The sequence below is a fragment of the Ursus arctos genome, unplaced genomic scaffold, assembly GCF_023065955.2.
Source record: "Ursus arctos isolate Adak ecotype North America unplaced genomic scaffold, UrsArc2.0 scaffold_6, whole genome shotgun sequence".
NCBI lineage: Eukaryota > Metazoa > Chordata > Mammalia > Carnivora > Ursidae > Ursus > Ursus arctos.
In genome coordinates, this window is record NW_026623078.1 from 77997951 (window position 1) to 78013728 (window position 15778).

The 15778-nt window shown below is 37.7% G+C and overlaps 1 protein-coding gene across 14 annotated transcripts in view; it reads left to right on the forward strand.

The window, feature by feature from the left end:
* The first annotated feature begins 448 nt into the window (after positions 1-448).
* Positions 449-15778, forward strand: part of PHF20L1 (PHD finger protein 20 like 1) — a 79092-nt gene continuing 63762 nt past the window's right edge. For 7 of the 14 annotated variants that reach the window (XM_057307692.1, XM_057307702.1, XM_057307694.1 and 4 more), the window contains exons 1-2: positions 465-747; positions 2826-2945. In XM_057307692.1, the coding sequence (XP_057163675.1) occupies positions 2863-2945 (83 nt within the window). In that variant the 5' untranslated portion in view covers positions 465-747; positions 2826-2862. Of the gene's footprint in view, positions 748-2825; positions 2946-15778 lie in introns of all 14 variants that reach the window. The other 7 variants (XM_057307693.1, XM_057307696.1, XM_057307691.1 and 4 more) reach the window with 5 other exon arrangements.

Sequence of the window (15778 nt, forward strand, 5' to 3'; positions counted from 1 at the left end):
AGCAATACAATTGTGCGAATGCGGTTGTCATGTAATGTACTAACAACACAGTAACTTCCACGCAGTGTCCACTCAATAGCTGTTTGTTGACTATGTCAATAACCATTTGCTCTATTTTTATTGTGGAATGAGGTGGATATCTAAGAAAGAGTGTAGTGCATTTACAAAAGTTTGCCCAAGGTGCTGAGGTTGAGGAGTTTGGGAACCTGTTTCCTATCAAATCGACGATAATAATATTCAGTAGGCTCTGTCCTCAACTGTCAAAGGTCAAACACTTCACAACTACTAATGGGCTTCTGAAGCTTTCTCTCTTTTGCTAATCACGGCCCCTCCCGCTAGCCGTCAGCCAACCGCCGCAAAGCCCCGCCTCCCAGGGCGGCTCTCCAATCGGCTGCGCAGCCGGGGCCCAACCCTCAAGAGTCACGTGATGCGCCAGTCCCGCTTCCGGCGCGTCGCGGGCGGCTGACGTCGCTGGGCCCCGCGTCGCATCAGGGCTGGCCGGCGGTGGCGGCGGCGGCGGCGGAGGCGATGGCAGCGGACACTGAGCGGGCTTGAGGGCTCGGACCTGCTACCTCCCGCGCGACCTCGGCCCGACCCGGCGCTGCGGCCCCAGCTCGCTCCCCTCCTGCTTCCTCCCCGGCCGCTGCCTGGGCGGAGGCGGAGGCGGAGGCCCGGGCTGGCCGCTCTGCTCGTGCCCCGGCTTGGCCCCGGACGGTCCGGCTGCTGTGCGGAGAGGAGGCCGAGTCGGTAAGAGGCGGCGGTGGTGGCGGGGCCTGGAGGCCGCCTGGATCCCGTCTGGCCGCCCGGGACGCCCCCGCGCTGGTGTCTCTCTGTGGCCCGCTCCCCTCTCGCGTCCCTCCCCTTAATTCGCCGCCCCTATTGTCTGGGCGCCGCCGCTCCCTCTCCTCCTCCCTTCCTTCCCCCCTGCTGAGGGCCGGACTGCTGTCAAACCTGGAGGCTTCTCCTGCTCCCTGCCAGCCTGGTCTGAGCCCTTCCTGTCTGTCTCTGCCAACCCCTCCCGCCCCGCATCAGTCCCCTACCTTCTTTGGCCCCGAGACCATTCTCTGACCTTTGCTTCTTCACTTTCTCGGTGTTGCTAATTTTCTTTTCCCTCCCAGTTGTCATCTCTTGCAACGTTAACCATCCAGATATGTTTTTGCCATTCTTGTTTGCGTTCTTTTCTGTTTATCTTCCTCCGCGTTCTCTCTGTCCCCTTTTCTCTTTTTGCTTCAAGTCTCCCCCCCCGCCCAATAGATTGTCGTACTTTGCCTTTTCCTAAATTCAAATTCCAGTTCTTTCTCCTTTCTCCACTCGGTGAAAAGGAAATGGTGCCTCATCCCAAAGTATCACTGGAAGTTTGTATGTCTTAACTCCACATTTATGGGTTAGATGTTTAATTATAGAAAATAGTGTAACTGGTAAACACCTCTTACTAAGTTCTTCTTATGAAGAACAGTAGAAAAGTTTGGTTAGATTTCTACACAAATATTTAAATAACTGCTTTATATGTTACACGCTGACCAGACTTTTAAAAAAAATAAATATCCTCTGACCTAGCTTCCTGTTAACTTTAATGAACTAATCTTTGTTCTTGACATGGCCAGAGGATAGGCTCCCCCCCCCATGAGTATTTAGGTTTGATTTTATATATTTTTATGGCAAGTATTGGTGTTATTTTTACCCCTTACCTATTAGATTCTTTCGAAGAGGGAAGGACAGTTGATTTTTACTTTTCCTGTTATGTCTTGTCCCTTTTGAATTGTGAGCAAACCATTAAAAAAATGCCGTAGTTGTGTATTTTCTTTTTTAACCTGGGAAAGAGCATAGTCCTATTAGTAATTCTAAATATCAAAAAGGTTTTAGGGATCTCTCTTCCCCCCCCCCACCCCGCCCCGTAACAGTAGGTGTGCATTCTTGATTACCTGTTACGTTTTGATTTAGCCTGTCTCAAAGTGCATTCATACTCCTCAACTACAGTCAGTGAAAAAGGCTACCTCAGGTGTTCTGGGTGTCCAGTGTGGCCAAAAGGAGAGTAAAGAGTGTGCATGTCAATGATGTAGAGAGATTCGAATAGATACTCCTTTGTAGTTTTCTGTTTGTTTGAGTACTATGACCACTTTTATTTGTCAATGTGGGCACTGACTATATTGAAATAAGAGTAGAAATAAATTCGCAGTTAAAAAAATCCTCATCATTATTGCTTATTGAATATGAAGTATAAGGAAGAAATTTCTGTTGCAACTTTATATGTTAAAATTATTGAATCATTTGCTACCAAAGTAGGAAATCATAGCTAATGAAAAATCCTACCCACAAGAATTATTATTGATGTTGTCACTGGCAGAGAAGTGTCTGCTGCCCCTTTATATGCTCTTTAGTGTCTTATCAATTGTTGTATACTATGAGGCACTCAATTGGTTGAAAATCTTCCTTAATTTGTACTCTTAAGAATTTCAGTGGTCATATTCCAGAACACTCAGGTGTCTTGATTTTTCAGAGACAGAAAACTGTTTTCAGCTGGTGTGGAGAATTTTCTTGGATATTTTCAAGTTAAAATTTCAAGCATTTTAGCCATTAGCAAGTTTTAATGCCCATCTGTTCTTCTTTTTAAGTAGTTCTTTTTTATGTCCTTTTCCTTGATTCATGATCAAGATTGCTTGCAAGGTATATTGTACTTTACCTACAGATACTGGTAATCATCATTCAAATTTCTTTAAAATTTGGCAGTTATTTTAACTTCTCATGCAATGCTTTTAAAATTCTGTTTTATTCCCTATGCATTTATGCATTAGAATCTAACTTTTTTTTTTTTTTTCCCTCTTGAGGTAGTGAAAAGAAAATACTGAAGAATAGGATCTCAAGATGAGTAAAAAGCCCCCAAATCGTCCTGGAATCACTTTTGAGATCGGTGCTCGTTTGGAGGCACTGGACTACTTACAAAAATGGTATGGAGAATACGGAGCTCTTGACCAAAAGCACGACATTGGTAGACTTACACATGTTGGTCAGTCGCTGTTCTTTTGACTGTGGCAGAAACATTAATGTATTCACATTTTGAATACACATAGACGTTGTTTTTTAATTTTCTTCCTCTTCAGCAGACCGTGTAGGTTTAGCATTTCAAAGCTATATTTTCAGAATCATTTTAAGGTGTTTGAGAACTGAAAATAATTATGTAGACTATGAGGTATAGAGAGGGTCAGTACTTGTGTACTTAATATGAGCTAGAGTGGTGGTGGGAAGGAGGGAGTTAATTTAGATAACCAGCTTCCCAATATTTGGATGAGACTTGATATAAATTTGTTTTCTTCGCCTGTGTTAGAGGTGATCTTTTAGAACAAAGAGTTTGTTGATGGTTAGCACAGTCACTGTTCACTATCCCATCTAAAATCAAAACCTAGTTTGCCTCTTTCCCCAGGGAATAGTGGACTAAAGGCAGGTTGTTACTGTCCCATACTAAATGGGCAGTATTTTCAGACCTTTTTTTAATTTCTTCTGTTTTGGTCATGTGTGATAAGTAGTGAATTTAAGCTCCTAATATACCCCTAATAAGTGGTATAGGGATAAAACCACCATCCGGAAAAGAGAGAAGAAGAAACAGCACACACGGGTCACTAGGCCACAGTAGGAATGACAAGGATTCCCTCTTTCTCCTAGGGAATGCTTTCCTTATTCCCCTTTGCTGCCCTCTAGTTCTTGTCCCTGGGAGGAAGTCTCTTGTTGCCATTCTCAGCTCTCTACCTGAGGGGCATTTGAGAGTTCCTCTTTGGGGAGTGGGGTTGTCTTGGCTGTCTTGAAGCCCATTTATTTTTGAAGAGGGATCTGGTGGCTTAGCAACTCCAGGACTTCATTCACCAGACTTTTTGACATTTTCTCTCACTACAACTCCCTTAAAAACACAGTGGGTATTTTGCAAATTTGCTCTTGATTGATTTGCATTAAGTCAACTTCCTGAGTTGGCAATGGCAGGCGGAGAAATCTTGTTTAGTCATGATATTTGACTTTAGACCGGTCTGGGGTTTTTGTCTCTTAATAAGTGGCTTTAGAATTCTGCACATGTCTCTGATACCCAGGTTAATGGGCTCTGTCTTGGGCGCTGCTCTGGGACATTTTGAAACTACAGTTTGACTTGGGAAGGCAGTTGTTTGGCCTCATGCCTGTAAGATGCATCTCAGAGGGTAGTTCTTTTTAGGGGACCTAACTGTTAATCTCATCAGGTGGAGCGTGTTCATAGTACTTCAGGTGGGGCTTGGGAAGCACCTGGGACCAGGCAGTAGCATCTCATAGTCCTGAAGCTAAAAATTATTTCCAGACGTGGCGGAGTGTTCACTGGGAGAGCACACGTGCTCCTGATTGAGAAGCGCTGCGTTAGACCATACAACAAAAGATGCCAGTTTAGTCAGTAATTGGCTATCTTTGATTCTCATTTGACCAAAAGAAGCTTTTCACTCAGAAGGCACACTGTTAAACCTCTGTGTGGTATGAGAAATGATGCTGTTTCTTTGATGCTAATCTTAATTAATTTTTTTTTTAATTACTGGCTTTTGAATCACTAGTTAATTCATTTTAACATATTTTCCTAGGCTTCCAAACTGACAAAGTTGCAACTGAAAAAGCTTCTAGTGTCGGAGGAGCACACGGTTTATTAGTTTTCTTAGAGGTTTTCAGGGAAATTAACATAATTTCGGTATTAGTAAGAAATTTGCTTTTGGTGGTGAAATGTTTTCTGATTCAACAGCTGTCAAACTGATGATCCAGTGGTTAAAATAAAAAGATTATAAAAGAGAACTGCTTTAAAAATCAAGCTTGAATATGCTTTTAGAGTATTTGGAATTTGAGAGAAAAAAATATAGTTGTAGCTGAAGTTTTTTCATTGGCTTACACTTCACACCGAGGAAATTTCTAAGTGCTTAGGTAGGGTGGTAACAAGCATCTGTACTCATTAATGAAGTTTAGCTTTCATTTTAATGACCCTAGTAGTATGGTCTCCTTAAAGTAAGTAAACATTGGCCAAAATAATCACATATGGAAATCACTGAAACTTGTCAGCAACTTGATTTTTATGAGCTCATTTATATGAAGATTTTAACATTCTGCTACAGTTGGAATTAAGGAATTAAGAGTATTGTAAATACATATTCTAGGTAGTTAAATAATTTTTTTTATTGTGACTTTATTAATGTTGGTAGTTTCAAGAACTAGTTAGTCTTGGGCAATCCCTTTCATTTAGTATTAAAGTACTTTACTATAGAACAACTAATTAATTACTAAGATTTATTTCATTTTATATGGGCACAAGAGAAGTTCTGTGAGACACTGTACTCTTAACAGGTTTTATTTTTAAATAAGATAATAAAGTTTATTCTTCATATCATTACATTTGTTACGGGCCATTCTGTATTTCACGTAAATGCTGCAGATTTTTGCTTTAATATCAGGTAAAAGTGTAGAAGGGTTATTCAAGTGTTGAGAAACTTCACTATTTTTGTGAGGAGCAAAATAGTTAATCACTGAAAATATACTGAAATGATTCCCCTCTGTCTTCTAACCCTCCCTCCCTATTTTCTTTCCTATTCTCTTCTGTTGCGTCCATAAAGAATGCTTAACCTTCCACATTTATTCAGTATAGTTGGAAAAGTATTGAGTTCTTATTTGACATGAATGTCTTTTGAACTATTACAGGCAATAAGCAGGGGGGGACAAGCAGGAGTGCAGATAGTGCTTACTGGCCCTCCATGCAAGACACTTCCAGTAAGCCATGTATCTGTTATGAAGGAAACAATATCACCTGTTGTTATGTTACCTTTTACAGAGAAGGGCAGAGGGAAAGTTATGATAGTAGAGAACCCAAAATGTCAACTTGTCCTATATATAAAAGATGTTTCCTATATAAAAAAGGAAAATAATTTTTACTGTGTGCCCTGGAAAGAAAAGGGTAAACTCTAAATTAAGTGGGCAGAAATAAACTGACGTTAAGCTTCCACTTGTGGGTTTGGGGTAGATTTGATTTAATAGGAAGGTGCAATCTATTTTTCTTATGGAAAGGACATTATTACTGCTTGAGCAAACCATATCACATATTCTTCAAAGTTCAGAAAGATACTTCATCTTGAAAATACACTCTGCATTTTTTAACATAGTGATTTATTACTTTTTGTTTTCAAAATCACTTTAAAGCTATGTCAGAAAATTCACTGATGGTTTGATTATTTACCAATAATTAATGAATGCAGGCCCTAAGAAGCTACTAAGTGGCCAGTCATCTCCAGGTCCAGTATGTGGTTTTTGGATTTCCTATACTGTCTAAACCTAACTCCTGCTGAGTAGTGTAGGTTTCTTAATTTTTCTTTTCTTTTTTTAATTTTTTATTTATTTGGGGGGGTTGCTTAATTTTTAAAAATGTTGTAGTTTTGCTTATAACATACTGGTTAATTTCTTTCTCAAAAGACTTTTAATATGCTAATGTTTTCAGATAATATAATCAACCATCTTTGATCTTACCTCCATCATATTTTCTATCACACCCCTGACATTCAAATGATGACATATCAGATTTATTTTTATTTTTTATTTTTTAAAGATTTTATTTATTTATTTGACAAAGAGACAGCCAGCGAGAGAGGGAACACAAGCAGGGGGAGTGGGAAAGGAGGAAGCAGGCTCCCAGCGGAGCAGGAAGCCTGATGTGGGGCTCGAGCCCAGGACCCTGGGATCACACCCTGAGCCAACGGCAGACACTTAACAACTGAGCCACCCAGGCACCCCGACATATCAGATTTATAATCTCTTGAATGCACTGACATCATAAGATTGAAAAAAGAATACAGATTGTTGATACAGGAGTGTATTTGGGGAAAGAGAAAGTTTAGAGTTGAAGTTCTACTGGAGATACTGTAAGTGGATTCTAAAGACACAAGAGGCAGGTTCAAAGTCAGACTGTCACTTGCTGGTCCTATGAATATGGGCAACCTCTCAACCTCAGTTGGCTTATCAATAAAGTGGAAGCAGTGTTACTGGCTTTTACTTAAAGGATTATATTAAGGATCAAGTAATGTATTTAAACTTGCTTCAGATTCTATGAAATAATACATAATTATAAAGCACTGAGGTAAATGCAAGGGAAGAGGGAGAGGTGAAAAAGAAATCTTTGAGGAGCTGAAGTTTTTAAATGTAGCTTTAGTATTGACATGAGACTGGCCTGGAATGTAGAAGGAAAATCATGTCATTGCAACCTGCTATAAAGCATCTTTTTGAGGTGATTGTAAAATCTTTTTGTTTCTGCAGATCTTTATAGTTTACAAAGCACCTTTGCAGATAAACACTCTGAATACCGTTCAGTGAGAAAAGTGATCAAATCAGACTGGTTTGGACTACTGATTTAACTTCTGTCTTTTTAATGAAATTCAAATACTGTATAGCAAGTGACTTAGTTATGAAAACAAAACAAATCAAGTATTTTGAAATTTAAATATAGAGTTAATTTATTTTATTTTTTTAAAGATTTTATTTATTTATTCGACAGAGATAGAGACAGCCAGCGAGAGAGGGAACACAAGCAGGGGGAGTGGGAGAGGAAGAAGCAGGCTCCCAGCCGAGGAGCCTGATGTGGGGCTCGATCCCATAACGCCGGGATCACGCCCTGAGCCGAAGGCAGACGCTTAACCACTGTGCCACCCAGGCGCCCCCAAATATAGAGTTAATTTAAAACATTCAGATGAGTTATGTTCTTCTGACCTTTTTTGGGAATATTCCTATTTAATTCTCTTCTAGATCTAAAGGAAAGAAAAACGAAAAAAAAAAAAAAAAAGAATGTGGAGATGTCTCCAAGTATCAGAGTTTGATAGAACAGTGTACATTTGAATTGGCAAATGCTGTTTCCACACATTGGGAGTTTTTTGAACTGTATGGAACGTTTTCAAATGTGTTTTTAAAATGTTCATGACCAGAATTTTAATAGCGTGGGAAAATTGAGGAGATTGTAGCAAGTACAGTGCTTTCTAATTTGAGTAAAAGTACATTATTTTCTGAATAAAAAGGGTTGCTTTTTTCTAATTGAATTTAGGTATTCAAAGGCAAACATTAATAGAAATAAGTTGTGTTATCTATATTTGGAGTAAAAGAGTACTGAAAAGTAGTATGTGGATCAAATTTAAAAACCAGTCTCATTTTTAAATTACATTAGGTGAGTTTGAAATTTATAGAAACTTTAGGCGAACGCTTTTAAAATAAGAAATCTTTTGCTGATATGAATAAAATTTTTGTATATTGGATTTTCCTAACTATATTTGAAAAAGATTGATTCTTACTTTGAGTCACTACCTACCTTTGAAAACCTAATTAGAGCTGTAGAATCAGAAAAATGTACAATCACATTTATATACCAAAAATATTGCATTATATATTATGGGTGGTCATAGAAAACTTATCCACAGACTCCAGATTAAGGACTTTTCTAGCAGAGAATTTCAAATTGAAATCTCTGTGATGTGTTTTTTTTTTTTTAAATCTGAGATTTTTACATTCAGAAAGTCACAAATTTTGAATCTTAAGATCTAAATGAGCTCCGTTTAATCATCAAGCAGCTCCGCGTCAGTGCACACTGTAGTTACTTAATTTTTAAAATTTTCACCAATAAGAGCCCTATAAACTTTTAACCGTAAAGATCTCTTTCTCCCTCCTCTCCCCTCAAAAAATGTTGAAAGCAAGGTTAGACTCTGAATGGGTCATAGTATGTGTGTTTATTATATAACACACCTAGTTCTTGTTCTTACTCTGTTCTTCCTTTTGTTAAATTGATTCATTTTCTATAGAGCTTTTTCTTCTCTGCTCAAGTTTTTTGCTTATCCTAGTTTTCTTGGAAGGTGAGAGAAAGGGAATATTGAAAAAAGTAAATTTAACCGGAAGTCAGAAGATACGGGTTCTAGACGCTGTTCTGCCGTGAACTGTGACTTTGGAGAGTTAGTTCTTTGCTTTAATGTCCTTAAAATGAGGGTGTGACATATTAGCTAATCTTTCAGGTCCCTTGAATTAGAAACTCAGATTTCTTTTATCTGCTTTCCACGTATTCAGGGAGGATAGATTTTTTTTTTTTTTAAATCTCACTTTTGAATGGGTAAATAACACATACTTGAGGCAGAAGTAAGATGGACAAAAAGTAGGAGTCATACATACTTTGCTCAAAACTGCTGGTCACTGAAGGAACTTTGAGAAAAAATGAGTTGAAAAAATAGAGAAAGGTGAATCTAGTTTGGAAGAAAAATAGTTTTGAAGGTTGGAGTATAGTGGTATTGGGCACATTGTTATCCTTTCTCCAACCTGCTCTCCCATGCATTTAAATACTTTCATTGTTTAATTTTGAAATTACTTAGAATCAATATATTGGCTTAGAAAAGTACGTTTAACCAATAGGATGCTTTAACTCCCTGACTTTCCATGTGGTAGCAATTAACTAATGGATTCTTTTACAAAGCTCATTGATGCTGTAGTTTTGAAAGTGATTCAGGTGAAGTCTGGAAGAGTGATTCTCAAACTTTAGCTTCCTGGGATTCAATCTACCAAACATTCAAAGAAGAAATAATACCTATTTCCTAAAGCTATTTCAAAAAATAGAAACAGAAGGAAAGCTACTAAACTCGTTCTATGAGGCCAATATTACCTTGATCCCCAAACCAGGCAAAGACCCCATCAAAAAGGAGAATTACAGACCGATTTCCCTAATGAGTATGGACGCCAAAATTCTCAACAAGATCCTTGCTAATAGAATCCAACAGTACATTAAAAGGATTATCCATCATGACCAAGTGGGATTCATCCCTGGGATGCAAGGGTGGTTCAACATTTGCAAATCTATCAGTGTAATAGATTTTATCAACAAGAAAAAAGCCAAAAATCATATGATCCTCTCAATAGATGCAGAAAAAGCATTTGACAAAATACAGCATCCTTTCCTGATTAAAACCCTTCAGAGTGTAGGGATAGAGGGTACATTCCTCAATCTCATAAAAACCATCTATGAAAAGCCTACAGCAAATATCATTCTCAATGGGGAAAAGCTGGAAGCCTTTCCTTTAAGATCAGGAACACGACAAGGATGTCCATTCTCGCCATTATTATTCAACATAGTACTAGAAGTCCTTGCAACAGCAATCAGACAACAAAAAGGGATAAAAGGTATCCAAATCGGCAAAGAAGAAGTCAAACTGTCTCTCTTCACAGATGACACCTAAAGGGGTTGTTAAACATAGGTCACTGGGCCAACATCCAGAACTTCTCATTCAGTAGGTGTGAAGTGGGGCCCAGTAATTTGCCTTCCTAAAAAGTTTCTGGGTGATGCTGATGCTGCTGGTCTGGGGACTGCATACGAAAACCACTGGTCTAGGGTATACTGAATTATTAACCCAAAGATAAACAGTTTTTGAGTTGGATAGCAATGGAAATATCCAGGGTTATTTTTGAATTTATAGTCTGTTTTTACATATGTTAGTTGGAAGAAGTAAAATGTAAATACTTGGCAAAGTGATGCATGATTCAAAAATCTTTTTTTTTCTCCTGTTTTTCAGTAAAATAGAGCATACCGATCTACATGTACTTTGGTGTGCTTCATTTTTCTTGCTCTTCCAGTTTCTGTAGTCACCACTACATGGCTGGATAGTTGGGATTTAGATCCTTGTTGCTAAGGGCGGGGAAAAGACTATCCCTAGTTATAGTTAATTATGGATTGCTATTGTGAGATTGTAACTTCTATAATGATTCAGGATATATAGGAAATATTCAGTGTGTCACTTGAACTTTTTAAGAAGCCCATCATGTATGGGATGATCTTTACCAGTTTAGAAATGAGAGATCTGAGGTTTGGAGATATTAACTGTTTTATTCCAGTTCATCTGGAGTAAAAGTCAGAAAAGTCATCTTGTAGCCAGGTTCTTTTGACTCTAAGCCTGTTGATCTCGTTACTATAACCTATTGCCTCATATATGGACACCCTGAAGTTTGAGCTTCAGCTTCAGGAAGTAAATGGTCTCAGTGTTCATAGGCTGTTTTAATTCCTGACTTTCTCTAGTGATATGTATCAATCTGGTGTTTAGAACGGCCGTCAGAGTCCGGCATGCCCATGAAAATTTTGTCATTCTTGTTCCTTGGAATTAGCTTTTGTAAGGCAGGTTAATTTCTGGCCTGTTTGTCCTAGAAACTCTCCTTCTCAAGCTCACCTTTGAATCAAGCCTTCAAGCTGATCTTTTCCTAGTCTCCTTCACAAATGTATCGTAGTGTAAAGTCCAGGAACGTGTGTGTGTGTGTGTGTGTGTGTGTGTGCGCCCGCGCGGGCACACATGCTCCTATAATGGCAGGGGTTGGACTGAAAGAGAAGGTGGGTTTATTTGCTTATCTGACATTTGGTTGAAGGTTAGCGGTTGTATATCACATGCATCCAGCTCTTTTCATGACATCGTTGCTGCTGAATTTTATTACAGTGTATTGTGAGATTTTATACTTGCCACATCAAAGTAGACGATGCTTTATTTTGTGATGGGGAGTTGATCAGAGCCGCTAGTTGGGAAATAATTTATCTGTGGTGGTAATCAACTCTACTAAAAAAATGTTTAGCAGTTCTAATTTTGCTGAGTAGACAGAACTGGTATTTACCGATGCTGAAAAGTTTTTAATTTTGTTTTTAATTGATATTTTAAGTGAGGAAGAAAATACTGTATCAGTAGTATAATATTTTTAAAAGAAATTAACTTGATATTGAAAAGACAGCTTAGTTTTGCTTTTCTTCTTAAGGTTCCCAGTTTTTAGTATTTTTTTTTTTTAAAGATTTTATTTATTTATTTGACAGAGAGAGAGACTGCCAGTGAGAGAGGGAACACAAGCAGGAGGAGTGGGAGAGGAAGAAGCAGGCTCCCAGCAGAGCAGGGAGCCTGATGCGGGGCTCAATCCCAGGACCCTGGGATCACGCCCTGAGCCAAAGGCAGACGCTTAACGTCTGAGCCACCCAGGCGCCCCAGTTTTTAGTATTTTTATGTGACTTTTTATTTTGAAGAACTATTGACTACCCTACTATCACCTCCCATAGATTATTAGTCAGCAAATAGAACTTTTCTTTTTATTAAAGTGGAAATTGATATGCCAGTATTATGTTATTTCAGTAACTATAATTAACTCAACTTTGAGAGAATTGTTGCAATGAATTTGAAGACAATTTGGATATTTAATATTCGATGTGTCTTAACAGTCTATTTTTTCATTGCCGAAAAGCTGACCCTCTTTAATTAAAAATGAATCTGTTGTAGTACATCATGGTTAAGTAAGGTAACAAAGTATAAGCTGCTTACATGGAATGATTTTATTTCTACAGATACCCAGCAAAGCTTACTGAATTTTGGCAGGTTAGTAAAGAATGAACCCAAAATTTTGGGGATATCATGAGATGTGGTTGCTATTCCAGAAAATTTTGGCAAATGAATTGTGACTTATGAGGCAAAAACTAAGTATAGGATTATATTTGTCAGACTAGATTAGTAAATATTATTTTTAAAGTCACTTAGTGTTTTTCTTAGTTCTATAGCAAATCATACTCTAGATTCCTATATTTGGGGGTTGGAAAGGGCAGAGGGAGAGGAGAGAGAGAATCTTAAGCAGGTTCCACTCTCAGCATGGAGCCCCACGCAGGGCTTGATCTCACGACTGCAAGATCTTGACCTGAGCCAAAACCGAGAGTTGGATGCCTAACCAACTGAGCCACCCTGGCGCCCCTGGATTCCTGTCTTAATTTTTAAATTTATAGTATAACAATTTTGAAACACCCTAAAAGTTAAGCTACTTTGTTTTCTCAGACTTTTTCATTTTAATGTGATGTTTCATACTTAGGCACGGTTGAGATATACAAAACAAAACACCTTTTGTTTTGAGAAATTTTAATAATAAAGCAAGAGCCTTTTTATGCATAGGGTGATGTTTATTTTGTTCTGTATAATAAAATCTGTTTTCTCTACTTTTTGGGCTAACAAAAACCAGCTTTAGGCATTTCGTATCAAAAGCACTTACATAAAATTGAATTTTCAAGAAAAAATAAACATAATATAATCTGACTCTCATCTTATTTTTGTTTTCAGTGCCTCTTGGTTAGAGCACCCTATATTTGAAACACAGCAGTAAATGTGATAGGAGCTGAAAATCATCAGTTGGCAAGATGCAGAATATATATTGGATGTAAGCACAGTCTTTAAGGACAGACAAACCTCAGTTCAGAGATCTGCTTAAATACATATTTTTACTTGATCAGGTTACTTAATCGTTTAGAGCCTCTGTGACCTCTCTTTAATAACTGGGAGCAATAATAGTACCTAACTCAGAAAGGTTCTTCGAAGATTAAGCAAGATGGTGCTTACTAAAAGCTTATCATGGTTTTTGCCACATCAAAGGCACTTAGTAAATGTTAACTTTAATTAAAATAACAGCATGAATATTGGTTATTCTAAGTAGAGAAGAGTCTATTTGGGAGAGGAGTCAATGTAAATCCTTAAAACTTGAATCAGTAGGTGTATAAACACTTATAACTACCTGTAGTAGTAAAATAGTTTTCTAAGTGCTAAATATTAATAGAAACTAAGTGGGTTTCAGCCTGCTAGAGTTTTGAGTTTGTGACAAAATTAAGTAACGAGGAATTTGGTCATGTTGGTTTGAACAAAGTTTATGAAATACACAAACTTCTGGTACAATACTGGTGGCGTTTTTTAGATAGAGTAGGATAGGAATTCTTGATAGTCTAATTGAGTCTTACAGTGGGAGATAGTAATGAGTAGAAAGGTAGGTATAAGCACTTTGATTGGTTGAAACTGACTTCGAATAAATGTAGGCATGGCAGGAGATTGAGGTGCGAGGGAGGTAGACCAGCAGTAGGAGTTTGAATCCAGGGATCTGAAATGAAACCTTAATTTGAAATATGGCAGCATCAAGGTTCTAAAGGAAAACACATGGCTAACTCAGATCTTACCTGTTCTTTGCTGCAAAGGTTGTGGACAGATAGGCAGTAGGGTGGTCTGGCAGCTTGCACTGGACATGTGTCCTGGGGGTGGATGCCTCTGAAAAGAGGACCTGAGGGATGATGTCATGGGATGCTTAGAATTCAGTGTTGGAGAAGATGTGATTTTGACATATAAGCTATGGAAAGTCTAGATTCTTTTGTACTTCATTTTGGAATGTCAAGTTTGAATTAATCCAGAGTTTCGTTTTCAGTATGTTGCTCTTCAAGTGTGAAAGAAATTAACATGCGGTACCTAAAAGCACTTCCTCTAAAAATATATACTACTACTAGGTGACATTGTTCTTGTAGTTTAATCAGTGAGTTGAACAGGTGAGAGAATGCTTTTGAAAATTACAAAGCATAGTATAAAATGAAAGTGCTTACAGGAAGCTAAAATTTTAAAAGGTTAATATGTTATAAGAATATTATGTTTGTTTTGGATTACATTCTACATTAATTTTTATTATTTGGCAAATAATCCTCCTCCGACATTTGTATGTGAGGGAGTTCTTACCTCTATATTTCTAGTTCTTCTAATGTGTTTTAGTCATTTTTTATGACACACAGAGTTTCTTGCTTATGAAGTCCTTATCCACAGAACTGTTTTGAGTTATTAATCCTAACTCCCTAAATTTCTCTAACATTTAGATTATATGTAAGTCAGATTTCAAGTATGTTTCACTTTTTACAAATTAGAGACGTATTTTATCTAGGAGAACATCTAATTCAGGTATTCATTCTGTGTACTACTATAATATATCTTTACTGTTTGAGCTATAACATTGTATTGTAATGGTGTTCACTTATTTGATTCTCTTTTTTTCTCCCCTCCTTCCTGATATTTAATGTATTGATTGGAATAATATTTTTATTTCTAGCTTTATTCCTACTTCAGTGTTTGGCACACAGTGAATTAGAGACTCACTGTTTATTGGGTTGAATGAAGCGGATGAGGAACTGTCAATTTTTAAATTTATGTATCTTAGAAATTTTATTATCCTATCAATATAAACAAATGACTATTATTTAAGATACATAATTTGAGTAACTATTGAGACAAGTTTTTAAAATATTTTGCCTTTTTGTTGGGGTGGGGGGTACCGGGGTGGCTCAGTTGGTTAAACATTGAACTCTTGATTTCGACTTAGGTCATGATGTCAGAGTCATGAGATTGAGCCCTGTGTCAGGCTCTGTGCTCAGCGGAGAGTCTGCTTCAATATTCTCTCTCTCTCCCTTTACCCTCCCCATGCCTGCTTGTTTTCTCTCTCTCTCAAATAAATAAATAAATCTTAAAAAAAAATAAGATACTTTGCCTTTTTGATTAATGTGGCACTTATTTCTCAGAGTGAATTCTGATGGTCTTTAGGACGTTAATAATGTTGTCTGGCCTTGTGCAGTGGATTGTTACCTATCAATGAGTAGGTAGTGTGTGGTAGTAGTAGTAAGTCTGGTGGCTTAATTGCAGGAGGTCCTAGGCCATAAGTGTGTCAAGGAATTTCTCTTGTCATTTCCTCATGGTTTACTTTATCAATACAGGTTAAGATCTGGATATATCAAACTAGATGACAAATGAGAATGAGTTCAAATAATGTTTAATTTTTTTTCTGTTAGTATATTGAATATAATTTTTTAAAATAGCTGCATGCCCATTATTTCTTTTTCCTTCCAAGGATAATGGAGCATCTATATTATGAGTGTTAATAGCTAATCTTGCCTTCCAGAAAGATTTTTGTTTTTAATCATGGACCCCTTTGAAAA